At 47.1% G+C, this 13,925-nt stretch overlaps 1 protein-coding gene across 5 annotated transcripts in view; it reads left to right on the top strand.

The window, feature by feature from the left end:
- Positions 1-13,925, top strand: part of NUGGC (nuclear GTPase, germinal center associated) — a 48,656-nt gene that overhangs the window by 7,889 nt on the left and 26,842 nt on the right. For all 5 annotated transcript variants that reach the window (XM_019965836.2, XM_019965837.2, XM_070794419.1 and 2 more), the window contains 5 exons: positions 5,044-5,148; positions 6,158-6,266; positions 7,571-7,793; positions 8,340-8,570; positions 10,710-10,919. In XM_019965836.2, the coding sequence (XP_019821395.2) occupies positions 5,044-5,148; positions 6,158-6,266; positions 7,571-7,793; positions 8,340-8,570; positions 10,710-10,919 (878 nt within the window). The remainder of the gene's footprint in view (positions 1-5,043; positions 5,149-6,157; positions 6,267-7,570; positions 7,794-8,339; positions 8,571-10,709; positions 10,920-13,925) is intronic.

Consider the following 13,925-nt stretch of genomic DNA (forward strand, 5'->3'; position numbering starts at 1 on the left):
ATCTCTTGCACTGCAGGTGGATTCTCTACCACTACGCCATTGGAGAAGCCCTGAGCAATATCTATTTGCCATTATAACCAAGGGCAAAGGGGTTGGGACTGTATCATTTTTCACTGCTCTTTATTGAGAAGCTGCTTTCTCACAACGTATTTTAACAGTGGATGAATATCAATTATTTCAATAACAACTAAAAAAGCCCATTAATAATCTAGTGGGTTATCTGACCAGAAATTCAACTTGTGCCCCCCACCCTCCTTTAAAAGTTCAAATAAATAAAATTCAAAAATAAATACATAAATAAAAGAAGGTTCCAGGAAATCATCTTGGATTTTCCGAGGGCATCCCGCTCTCGGAATGGAGAAGGTAAGCCCCTGGAATCATTTTGCATGCTTTCTGAAGGAGAGCTGTAGGGTGAACCACACTGGAGTCCCTGAGGGTGGCCTCCCTTCCTAGAAGCCTGGGTGGAGGACACCCAGAGACAAGGAGGGAACTTCCCCTGGGAAGATGCATTTAAGTAACCCCTAGTTACAAAACATCCTTTGTGTTTTGAGAACTGGAGAGGAAAAATTTTCTTACCCCTGGGGATGAATTCCCTTAGCGGCAAGGGTCAGTGGGGGTAGTGCTGGTATCTGAGACATGGCTGGGCAAGCAAACTGAAGGAATTGCAACTTTAGGGCCCCCTTGGGAGACGTTAGTCCTGAAGGTGTGGGGCGTCCTGCTGGGAAAATCTGCGGCAGGTTCCCTCAAGGATCTGATCAAAGCGTCTATATAGAGACGGTTGTCAAAAGCGACACCTTGTGGCAGCAAGGAGCCATAGCAGCAGAGACCACGGCAGGCTTCTTGGGACGGCCCCGCCCAGCCCTCTGCTCTTTCCTCCAATGTTGTCTAGTCCATAAGTTCTGTCAGACTATTTTGTGACCCCATGGACTGTGGCCTGCTAGGCTCCTCTATCCATGGGATTTCCCAGGCAAGAATATTGGAGTGGGTTGCCAATAAATCAGTATAATATCGTGGAAAAGGGAAAGGAGTGCTTGAACAATTACAGGGAAGATAAGAGAAATGGCCAGTTCACATCCATTCATTCTGGTTACAATTTAGTATGAAACCAGTTGGGAAGATCCCCTGGAAGAGGGCATGGCAACCCATTCCAGTATTCTTGCCTGGAGAATCCCATGGACAGAGGAGCCTGGTGGGCTACAGTCTGTAGGTCACAGAGAGAGTTGGACACCACTGAAGCGACTTTCCCTGCATGCACTACCATTAAGTGTTTTAAATCCCAAATGAACTACTTTCTCCCTTCCACCTGTTTTTTCATTTTAGATATTAAAGGCAAAGTGTAAAACCTGCTTTATCTGACTTCTCAGTGTTTGCTTTTGTTGAGAAATAAGTTTCCAAACTTTGATCAGACTAATTGCCACTCCTTACAAAGTTGAAATAAAGGCCAGGATACATGGGCTGTACTAAGACTCTATTATGCTTGTGGCTAAGATCCTCTGCAAATGTTGTTTAAACAAGAGTTCCTGAGTTACAGGGTCAAGATCAAGGCCCTCCATCCTTTTACTCTTTGCACAAGCAGGTGTGAAAACACTCTGGAATTCCAAGACACCGTTTATAATGCGTTCTAAAGTGTTCTTCAGCAAACCACTGGCCTAGCGGCTGGAGTAGTATTTTTTTAGTAGTTAAAAATTATCTGTTTTATTTTGGTAAAACTTTTTGGTAAGTTTTCTAGGATTTCACTTGATAGCTTTAATCATAACATATTTAAAATTCTTGTTTTTCTTTTTTAAGCTCTGGGACGAATAAAATAGAAGACTAATTTATAAACATCTTCCAGAATATTAAACCACAATAGATAATGATTTAAAGTAAAAAGACTGTAATTGTGCATCGAAAAACATTGGACATGTGGTATCCATTCTTGGCTTCTAGTTATTGCTCTGTCATTTGCTAGCTCCGCACCCATACAAGTCTCTTGATTTCTCTACATCTGAAGCCATACATATTTTACATTGCTTTCCAGCTCATAAATCCTGTGATTCTGTCACCTCCTTGTTATCAATATCAAGGTTCAAAAGTTTAACCCACAGTGGATTTCCTTAAGCTAAATTACTGAAGTTAGATATTGATATTTGCTTATTATAATCAAATACTTTGGGGACTTCAGAAAACCTTAACTGCTTCCATTTTTTAAAAAAGCTTTTAATTTTATATGGCGTATAGTTGATTAAAAACGTTGTGATGGTTTCAGGTATACAACAAAGAGATTCACTTGTGCCTGTACACATGTCCTTTTCCAAATTTTTTTCCCATTTAGGTTGTTGCAGAGTATTGATCAGAGTTCTCTGTAGGTTCTTGTTAGTTATCCATTTAAAAAAAAATTTTTATAGGAGTATATTCCTTTACAATATGTGCTAGTTTCTACTGTATAGCAAAGGGAACCAGCCATCAGTTCAGTTCAGTTCAGTCGCTCAGTCGTGTCCAACTCTTTGCGACCCCATGAATCGCAGCACGCCAGGCCTCCCTGTCCATCACCAACTCCCGGAGTTCACTCAGACTCACGTCCATCGAGTCAGTGATGCCATCCAGCCATCTCATCCTCTGTCGTCCCCTTCTCCTCCTGCCCCCAACCCCTCCCAGCATCAGAGTCTTTTCCAATGAGTCAATTCTTCGCATGAGGTGGCCAAAGTACTGGAGTTTCAGCTTCAGCATCATTCCCTCCAAAGAAATCCCAGGGCTGATCTCCTTCAGAATGGACTGGTTGGATCTCCTTGCAGTCCAAGGGACTCTCAAGAGTCTTCTCCAACACCACAGTTCAAAAGCATCAATTTTTTGGCGCTCAGCCTTCTTCACAGTCCAACTCTCACATCCATACATGATCACAGGAAAAACCATAGCCTTGACTAGACGGATCTTTGTTGGCAAAGTAATGTCTCTGCTTTTGAATATGCTATCTAGAACCAGCCATACGTGTACCTATATCCCCTCTTTTAGGATTTCGTTCCCTTTAAGGTCATCATAGAGCATTAAGCAGAGTCCCCTGTGCTATACAATAGGTCCTTGTTTGTTATCCATTTTAAATACAGCAGTGTGTACATGTCCATCCCAAACTACCTAGCTCGTGGCGTACATTTTTCTTCTTCTCTGCCCCTTTCTCTCTAGCTCTAGCCACTGAGCCAGCAACCACTTGGTGTTTAGTTCTAAGGCAGTCCTTAAACTGAGCCAGGATAAATTCTTTGCGTGGCGCATACTTGTAAGGTTAGAATGTCTGAGATGGAAGGGTCTACGGACAAGCTCTTTCAACTCCCTGTCACTGCGTGAGCAGGAGCGGGCCAAGATTCAGGCCTTGGCAGACAGCTCGTCCTGCACTGCAGTACCCTGGGGTGTGAGCTGGCTCCAGAACACTGAGGAATTTGTGCAGGAAGATGCCCAACTGAGGCTGCCTGAGCTGTCTGGGAGACTCGGGCCTGGAGCCCCATGCGGGAGGTTGGGCCTTCTGCTCAGGTTGCCATCCTGGGTCCCTGAGTGATGCGCCCTTTCTGTGGTTCTTGAGGGAAGATGACCTCCCAGTGTCACGCTCAGTTTGGGGGCCTCATGCCCTTATATGAGCTTAGAGAGTTATGACTCTTGGGGTCAACTGTTTTCCCAGGTCACCTCACGGCCATTTGCTAAGGTTTATACCACCCCCAGGAGCGCTGGGTTCGGCCGTTTCCAACAGTCTTGACCCCAAAGACCCCCGTACTGTCCTTTTCTTACCAGGTGAATCCTGCCAGGGGGGTGTTTTCTAAAACCCATCCAGGGACTTCTCTGGTGGTCCAGGGATTACGAATCCACCTTCCAAGGCACGGGACGTGGATTTGACTCCTGCTTGGGGAACTACGTTCCTACATGCCGTGGGGCAATTAAGACTATGTGCTGCAACCACTGCGCCCGAGCACCACAACGTGAGAGAAGCCGTCACACCACAATGAAAGATCCCGCGCACCACAGCAAGGACCCAATGCAGCCAGATGAATTCTTCTTTAAAAAAAGTTAAAATACTACAATTGATTTTAATGTATATTTAACTGTGTCGCAGTGGTGCTCAGTATTTCCTTATATTTCATATTTAATTATTATGGCTTAAAGAATAAACATGTAACCAAGACCCAGCACAATCCAAAAAAAAAAAAAAAAAAAAACCAAACCATCTAAACACACTGTTTTGGTTTTCAGTTAAACCCTTTCCTGAGGATGATGGAGCCTCCCAGTCCTTCACTTGGTAACCAACAGAAACCACTGAAGTGAATAGACCTCTGCAGGACTACAAAGATTTGCTTCTTGGCAACTTTTTTCCTTGCCTATGTAAGGAAGCAGCTACTAACATCTTTAAGGCAGGAAGGAGGAAAAAGCCTCACCCTCCGCAATTTAATCTCAGAGGGACATCCACTTGGAGGGTACCCTCCACAGCTCTTGTATTCCTTCTATTTTTGTCAACTGACTCATTGTACAGATGAAGAAACTGAGGCTCGGGGAGAAGAAGGGATTTGCCTTGGTCACATGGCCCGTTCTGTTCTCTCATTCTGCTCCTGATCAATTTCCTGGGTTGCAAAGATGTCCCTGAGGCCTTTCTCCACCCCACACTGAGCCATCTCAGGCTTCCCTATCCAGCCATCTTGGCTTCCCAGGATTCGCAAACAGGAACGTTTCATGTCATCTTGACTTGTCTTCTGGGGAGATAGGTTGGGCTGCATTTGGAACTAGATGCAAAGTCCTGGGACTCTGGGAATTGGAAATCAGACTGGAATGACCCAACAGGGCTGCTTCTGAAATGAGCTCACAAACAACCAGGGCTGGCAGGGATCCTTCTAGCCTCTTGGGGTTTGTGTGTCGATAGAGGTCAGGCAAAAACAGTGACCTCTGAACCACACAGGGATGAGAGTGACGACCCCCCTTCACAGTCGAAAATCTGCATATAAGTGGACTGTGTTTTTGGTCTACGGTACACCATGCCCTCAAGACCTATAATTTTATATGTAATTTTATGTAACTTCTGTTTATCTCTAGAGGATGATGATATATTTAAAGAACCAATGAGAAAAAGAAGACGATCCGATCGAGACCAGAGGTTTCGAGCATTTCCCTCTGTGGAACAAAGCGCCCTCAAGGAATGTGAGTGTCCTGAAAATGCTTTATCGCTTGTCTGATGCAGCTCTGTCCTTTCCCAGATGTGTTAACATCCTCAAAAGAAGAGAAGGGTACTTGGAGAAGCAGAAGCAGGATGGAACATCTCTGAATGATCTTGATCCCATTAAAGGAGGCCTCGGGACTTCCCTGGTGGTCTAGTGGTTAAGATTCTGAGCTCCCAGTGCAGAGGGCCCAGGTTTGATCCTTGGTCGGGGAATTAGATCCCACATACTACAACCAAGAGTCTGCATGCCGCAACTAGGACCCAATACAGCCAAATAAATAAATATTTAAAAAAAAACAGGAGGCCTCCTGGTCTCTGCAGAGATACTGTGATCTGACAGTTTATCTCTCAAGATCTGGATAGAAGGCTTGTTACAAAAATAATCTCTTCCTGATTAACACTGAAAATGGTTGGTCTGGTGCTTTTGTGGGTATTTATAGGATGTGCTTGCAGTTTTCTTCTATTTGTGACCACAGGAGAGAAGACTGTAGAGGTGCTGTAGCCCATGGTGAAGTGGACGCTGACTTGTGTTACCTTGTGCTTCAGAGCCGCCTGGCTCCTTGGGGGGCTCTCGTCATCAGTGATTGCTCTCTCCCACGATCTGTGACCTCTCCCATCAGATAACTTGCTCTTTTGTTTAACTGGCTTTTCATTTCATCCCCCACCCCCGCCCCGCCTTTTCTGCCGTATTAAGCAGACTCCTGCTGTGCAGACCAAGTGCTTGATCCCTGCCAGGTATTAATGTGCTTGGTCACTCAGTCGTGTCCGACTCTTTGCAACCCCATGGACTGCAGCGCACCAGGCTCCTCTGTCCATGGGATTCTCCAGGCAAGAAGAGTGGGTTGCCATTCCCTCCTCCAGGGGATCTTCCCGACTCAGGGGTCGAACCCAGGTCTCCTGCATTGCAGGTGGATTCTTTATTGTCTGAGTGACCAGGAACGCCTGCCAGGTATTAATACATCCCTGCTAATACATCTCTATTGATTCCAGATGAAAAACTGGAGTCTCGGACCAGAAGAGTTTTGAGCAACACTTACCAGAAACTTATTCAGTCTGTGTTCCTGGATGATAACATCCCCAACAGCATCAAGTACCTCATGTGAGTCTGGTATTGGCTACCATCAGATATTCCTTGGATGTCTTTCCTTAGGTGGTGGCAGATGCTTTTCTGCAATAATGAAAGAGAATTTCTGGTTAGGAACTAAGCAAAGAAAGCCAGAAAGTTCTGTTGCTATGGGCCATTTCTGTTAACGCTGGTGGTTGCCACACTGCGCTGTTACCGTTGCTAGGGAATCTGCTAAAGATTTTGAAAATGGAAAGTGAAAGTGCTTTACATTCATACATCAGATTCCATTTAACTGTCCCAAAATGCCCAATAAAGTAGAAGCCATGATTATCAATCCAGTATTTTCCTAAAATTGAGGCTCAAAGAGTCCAAGACATTGACCAAAGTCACACTGCTGATGAGTAAAAGGGGTGGAATCTAGCCCAGGCTGTGGGACTCTGAGCCTGTGCCATCAAAGGTCCTGTCCAGCTGCCTTGAAAGATTTAAGTGGGGTCGAGGCTACATCTCCTGCCCAGTAAGACCCTCAGGGTTGCTCCTAATAACACTTCCCACCACTGTATAAAGTTCATGTCTAAGATCAAGCCTGTGTAATTTTCATGGAACATAAACAAGGAGATGTCACATCTATATAGACGTTGTAGAGTTTGTGTAGAATTATCATTTCTTCTTGTGTGTTCAGTCTTGTCCTTCTCTTTGCGACCCCATGGGCTGTAGCCCACCAGGCTCCTCTGTCCATGGGATATCCCAAGCAAGAATCCTGGAGTGGGTTGCCATTTTCAACTCCAGGGGATCTTCCGGACCCAGGGATTGAACCCATGTCTCTTGCCTCTCTCGCATTGGCAGGCAGATTTTTTTACTACTGTGCTACCTGGAAGAATTATCACTGCCAAATATTTTTGCATATTTTTTTTTTAAATAAAAGATTTTTTTCTGTGCTGAGTCTTGGTTGCAGCACATGGCCCCTGGCTGTGGCACGCACGCTTCTCTAGTTGCGGCACGTAAGTTTCCCTAGCTGTGGCACATGGGCTCAGTGGCCCTGGAGCGTGTGGTTGGTTCCCCGACCAGACCAGGGATCCAGCCCACACCCCCTGCATTGGAAGGCAGATTCTTCACCACCCAATTAGGGAAATCCCTTTTTGCATAATCTCATTTGATCCTCCTGACAACTCTGTATAGTAAACAGGGCTGAATATTCTCCTTTGACCAAAGAGACTGCAGAGAGGACTCAGAAAGATGGGGTGACTTGACCAGGATTGGAGATTAGTTGCTGTATGTTCTGACATTCTCCCAACCTTGCTTTGATGACCTTGACAATGAGTGTTTTAAAACTGATCTAGAAACAGGCTTCTTGCCTTGATTGAAAAACCTTCATTGGACCCCATCTACATTGGATTATTCGGAAGCACTGGGGCTGGGAAGAGCTCCCTGATCAATGCCATCATCCGGCAAGCCATGTTCCTACCTGTGTCTGGAGAAAGTATATGTACGTCATGTATCGTTCAAGTGAGCTCAGGCTGCTGTGAGCAGTATGAGGCCAAAATCCACCTTCTCTCCGACCAGGTAAGAGCTGCCTCCCTCCTTCCTTCCTTCCTTCTCCTCTCCCTGTTATCTTCTCTCTCTTTCTCCTTTCTCCCTCCTTCCTCCTCCCCTTCCTTCCTTCACTTCCTCTCTCTTTTTCTCCCTCCTTCCTTCCCATTCTTCCTATTTTCCTCTCTCTCCATCCTTTCTTCTTCCTTCCTGCTCTGTCTTCCCTCTTCCTTTTCTTTCCTTCCTTCTCTCTCTCTTACAGATTCGCATTATATTCCTTGTCAACATAGCTCACATCTTTGTTAAACGAAAAGAACATAAGCCATACACAAAGAGAAAGTCCAAAAGAACGAGATGGGGGCTCTAGCTTGGGTGCTGCCTCAGCTGGTTATGGGACTTTGGGTTCCTGTTTCCTCACTGACCATACAAGTGGGTTGGGTTAGATGATACCTGCCTGGATTAGATGATCTTAGATTTCCTGGAGCCCTCTGCCCCCCACAGGCTCACTGGACTTTGTCAATGTCTGCTGAATCTGTGTCATGGCTGTGGGGTGGGCTTGGCCCCCCTCTGTCTCGGCAGGAGTGGAAGGAGGAGCTGAAGAACCTGACAACTCTCCTGCACAGGACGGAGGGGCCGGGTGGAGAAGAGGAGGATGCGTGGGACAGGGGCGATGCAGCGGAGGAAGCTGTTTGGAAGCTGCAAATGTTTTATGGAAACGGAGCAGAAGGAAAGAGCTACGAGGAGTTACTAAGGGCCAAGCCCAGAGGAAAGATTCCCACCTCCAGAGTCATCTCCCTCAAGGCAGAAGAGGTAGCTTCAAGATGTTTCTCTTGTTGTTATCATGAGCCTCAAGGGTAATCATTGAATTCGTTTGGGGGATTGGTGCAAGGCACAAGGTTCTCTTTCTCTCTTTATTTTATTTCCTTATTTTTGGCTGTGCTGGGTCTTCACTGTTGCGGGGCTTTTCTCCAGTTGTAGCAGGCGGGGGCCGCTCTCTAGCTGTGGTGCTCAAGCTTCTCATTGTGGCAGCCTCTCCTGTTGCAGAGCACCGGCTCTAGAACACAGGCTCAGCAGTTGCAGCACTCAGGCTTAGTCACCCTGAGGCATGTGGCATCTTCCCGGATCAGGGACTGAACCCACAGCCCCTGCAGTGGCAGGTGGCTCTTTATCACAGAGCCACCAAGGACACCCCCCACCTCCGCTTTTTAAAAACATTTTTATTTACTTTTTTATTTGGCTATGCTGGGTTTTCATTGCAGCACACAGGATCTTTGATCTTCAGCGCTGCAGGTGGGATCTTTAGTTGCAGCAGGTGGGATCTAGTTCCCTGCCAGGGATTAAACTCAGGCTCCCTGCATTGGGAGTGCAGGGTCTTAGCCACTGGACCATCAGGGAAGTCCCAAGGCACAGTGTTTTATTGGAAATAAGTTGGTACCAAAATCAGAAGTAGCCATGATTTTTAATTTGCAGTCAAATGGGAATTTTTCGTGTCTGAGGGGGGAGCTTTTGTGCACAGGAAAGACTGTTTATAGTTACTTGAGGATTAAGGATGTGTTTTGCAGCAAATAATTAAAAAAAAAACACCCAAGTTTATAACAGCTTAAACAAATGGGGATTTATCCACTTTCTCACATAAGAAGACTGGGGGCAGTTGGGTTTGTGGGCTGGTTCAGGGGCTCAACGACGTCAAGATCGACAGACCCCTGGTCCCCTGACCTTCTACATCCTGTCGCCTCATTGTCACACGATGGCTACTGAAGTGCTGACCTTCGCAGCTAGCTCCATGGAAGGGACAAATGGCTAAGCGGGGTACCAACCACGTCTCCTCTTTTATTGGGAAGTAAACGCTTTCCTAGAAACACACCCAGCAAATTTCCATGTAGATTTTCTTGGTCAGTACTGAGCCATGTGGGTTTTCTGAGCTGAAAGGGAGTCTCGGGAAACGAGAAGCCGACTTGTGGCTGGCTGAGACCAGTCTCAATCCACTGCCTTCCCAAATACACAGTCAGGATGCTGGGGGCATGGCTGAGGGGCAGGGTGGATATTAGATAAGCAACTAGTAGAACCAGCCTCTCCTTTTATGATCAATATTTTTTTTTAATTAAAATTCAATTTTAAATTAAACCAAAATACATGTGGAACTAATATGCAATTTACTTACGTTGCATACTACAAAAACCTAGTTTTTCTTGCATCTTAAAATTTACCTTTAAAATATTGTTATTCTATTTGTAAATCTGGTGCTTTTTATATAAAGTAAGAATAATTACTTACACCAGTTCTAAAACTTAATGTCCAAATATCTCCTAAGCTTAATATAGAAAAGCATCCTTTAAAAGTTAATACTACTTACACAATTAATCAACATTCCTTAGACTTAAGAGTTCAAATTTAGCATATTTGTTTCTCTCAAAAAATCTGAACTACTTCACCAGGCATATTTAGAAGTCAAATGAATTAAACCTTTCAAGGCACTTAGCTCTTATATATCTAGAAAATCAAAGAAATGTAGTAGCCCCCTTTCTTATGTTTAAATGGATAGTCATTCAGTCATGTCCAACTCTTTGTGGCCCCATGGATAATAGCCTGCCAGGCTCCTCTGTCCATGGGATTCTCCAGGCAAGAATACTGGAGTGGGTTGCCATTTCCTTCTGCAGGGGATCTTCCCAATCCAGGGATAGAACCTGGATTTTCTGCATTGCAGGCAGATTCTTTGCCATCTGAGCCAGCAGGGAAGCCCATAGGAGCCTGAACTTCCTGATCTCCCAGTGTTCTTTGTAGTTCTGAGTCTAGACCCTTCCAGGTAGGACCTCAGGCCTCCTGGGGCCTGTCACCCAGTACTGCATCTCACATGACTCAGTGGACCGCTGCTGAACCCGAGTCATAGCCCACCTAGGGCAGAGATGCTGGAGACTGTCTTGTGTACCTGACCATGTCCTTCTTCCTCAGGCAGGGGAGCTGTCTGTCAAGCTGGACCCCTACATCCGGACCCAGAGGAGAGACTGGGATGGAGGATCCGCTGAGACACACATCTGGCCCTTGATCAAACTGGTGGAAGTGACCCTTCCCAAATCAGAGCTGATTCCTGAAGGGGTTGTGCTGGTGGACATTCCAGGCACAGGCGACTTCAATAGCAAGAGGGACGAGATGTGGAAAAAGGTGATTCTCTTCCACAGGGCTTCATTCCCTCTCTCTCCATCCCCACCGTTCTCTGTAAAGCAGCAAAGAATGTTCCACTTTCCGCTTAATGGATTTTATGGGCTCGATAGAGTTAAATTCTCCCATGTTCTAAGCTTCAGGGCAATGGTAGGATATTGGTGGCAAGAGACATCGGGGAGGGAGGAATCACGAGATAGGCCTGGGAGCTGGAACTGGAATTGCGGTACATGAGAAGGGCCAGCAACAGAGGGGCCCAAAAGTAAGCAGAGGAGACAAGGTCAGAGTGAGACAGGGAGGGCAACATTTGGGTACAAAGCAGAGAAGCCAATAGCCACGCACCAAGGAACCAGAAGGCTGCTCCTGGGTTTGGTTGTAAGGAATTGTTGGTAAGTTGCTAAGTCATACTGGACTCTTTGTGACCTGTGGACTGTAGCCCACCAGGCTCCTCTGTTAGGGGATTTCCCAGGCAAGAATACTGGAGCCGGTTGCCATTTCCTCCTCCAGGGGATCTTCCCAACCCAGGGATTGAACGCACATCTCCTGCATTGGCAGGCAGATTCTTTACCACTGAGCCACCTAGGAAGCCCTTGGGGAAGGTGGGGTGGGCTTTAATACATGCTTCCTGGGGAAGCTCCAAGGGGGTGAGTGACAGAGAAAGAAGGGCAGAAGGAGCTCAGGCGTGCAGGATTGTGGGGGGGAACACGGGGCACAGGACAGAGCTGGAAGGGGCTGGGAGGGTCAGGAGAGGTCCATGAGTCATCATCAGCGCAGAGGCTGCCAAAAATCTCTTTGCAGGACTGCTGCTTCCCTGGTGTATGTAGACTTTAAAGTCCGCAGATTTGTGCTAAATGAATGACTATGGGCCAGGGGAGCTTTGCAACTGTGGTTTTCCATAAGGATCTGGATGGCAGCTTACAGATAAGCAGCCTGTGCCCTGATTTTACAGCTAAGGAAATGAAGGCTCAGAGACGGGAAGTCCTTTGCCCAGAACCACACAGCTACTGAGTGGCAGAATTTAAACCTGAGAGCAGATTCCTGCCTTCTCAGCTGAGGCTCTGTCTCTCAACCTCCAGAAAGTCCCCTAACGATTCTTTTTTAAAAATTTATTTATTTTTGGCTGTGCTGGGTCTTTGCTGTTGTGTGCAGGCTTTCTCTAGTAGTGGTGAGCAGGGGCTGGTCGCCAGTTGCAGCGTGTGGGCTTCTCGCTGCACTGGCTTCTCTTGTTGCAGAGCATGGGCTTTCAGTAGCTGCCCAAGCTTCAGTAGGGCTTCATGCACGGGCTTCAGTAGCTGCAACACACAGCCTCATTAGTTGCGGACCCTGGAGGGGGCAGGCTTCAGTAGCGGTGGTGCGTGGGCTTAGTTGCTCCATGGTGTGTGGGATCTTCCTGGACCGCGACGGAACCCATGTCTCCTGCGCTGGCGGGTGGATTCTTTAGCACTGAGCCATCTGGGAAGCTTCCCTAACAGTTCTTTAAGGTGGAGGCAGTCTCCCAGTGTCCTTCATCCTTGGTGGCCTGTTCAGGCCTGGCCTGGAGAGCCTTTGTTTCTGCAGGGTTTCAGGTCTCGGAGTGGAATCCGCCACCTCCTCAAGTTCCAGGCCAGCATGGGGAGTGACAGCCTCAGGGGGTGGCCGGCCTCTGGCACAGGATGGAGCTGTGGCTGCTGCCAGTTCAGACACGTTGGGCAGCTTATCAAAGGCCACTCAGAACAGAGGAGCCAGCAGACCTGGCTCAGAACCTGGGCTCTGAGGAGGTTGGGCTGAAGTGAGGCGATGGTTCCCAGCCTGCTCTTTTTGGCAACAGCTCCCCCACATTCTTGTGGTTTTGTGATATCCTCTCAGGAGAAGTTACTAGACTCCCCTCCATCCAGGGAGAACAGAATACAACCCCCCTCCCCTACCCCTCTAGCTGCCAGCGGTGCCCTCCCTAAACTAAAACCATTAACTCAAATTCCCCCGTGCTGCCACCTAAGTGTCACCTGGCCTCTCAGAGGCCCATTCTCATTGCAAGGAGGGAGGTGGGTGGGGGCGGCAGGGGCCATTCCACCCCCTCCCGGTTCCAGAGGCTCTTGTCTTATAGATTGGCCTTTTCTGGCAGGGCCTGAAATTTAACCACTGCAACTTTTATGATTGAGGTCCTCTTTTGTCTGGCTTCCCTGGTGGCTCAGATGGTAAAGAATCTGCCTGCGATGCAGGAGACCTGGGTTAGATCCCTGGGCTGGGAAGATCCCCTGGAGAAGGAAATGGCAACCCACTTCTGTATTCTTGCCTGGGAAATCCTATATACAGAGGAGCCTGGAGAGTTATACAGTCCATGGGGTTGCAGAGAATTGGACACGACTGAGCGACTGAACAACAATAACAGCAATTTACCAGGACCAGGGGGATGTAAAAGTAAAAGAGACCCTGCCCTGGAGGAGGAGCGGGCAGGTTTCATCTTCCACAACTGATAGAATTGTCTGAAGCTTCCCTGAATTGGTTATAATTTGGGAAGTGGGAGGGAGAGATGGGTTTTATTTTCCTGCCTGAATTTGTGTCCATCCATGTAGGGGAGGAGGTTCAGAACCCAGATTTGTGTGCCCTTAAGTCAATCCTTTGCCTTGTGGGGTCTACTATGTACCTTTTCCATAAAATAATGAAGTCTGTTTGACTCTTGAGATGCTTGCTTTCAAAACAATGATCCATGAGGCCAAGAGGTTCATGGGCAGAGGATGGGGGGTGCAGAGAAGATGGGGGCTCCAAACCCTCCACCTCAAATTCAACTAAAGCTGTTCTACTTTTAAAAATCAAGTTGGACCACTGGAGTTCTTCCTAAGATTTCATTTGGAAAAGGGATCCACTGCTAAAAATAAGTTTGAACCCCCCTGCTCTACACCATGGTTTCTTAGCCCCAGCTCTTCTGACTTAGGGGTGGAGAGGGCAGAGAAATTCTTTGCTGTAGGGGCCCAACCTGGGCATTATGGGATGTTTACAGCATCTGTGGCCTCTGCCCACTAGCGTCCCCTC

The sequence above is a fragment of the Bos indicus genome, chromosome 8, assembly GCF_029378745.1.
Source record: "Bos indicus isolate NIAB-ARS_2022 breed Sahiwal x Tharparkar chromosome 8, NIAB-ARS_B.indTharparkar_mat_pri_1.0, whole genome shotgun sequence".
Taxonomy (NCBI): Eukaryota; Metazoa; Chordata; class Mammalia; order Artiodactyla; family Bovidae; genus Bos; species Bos indicus.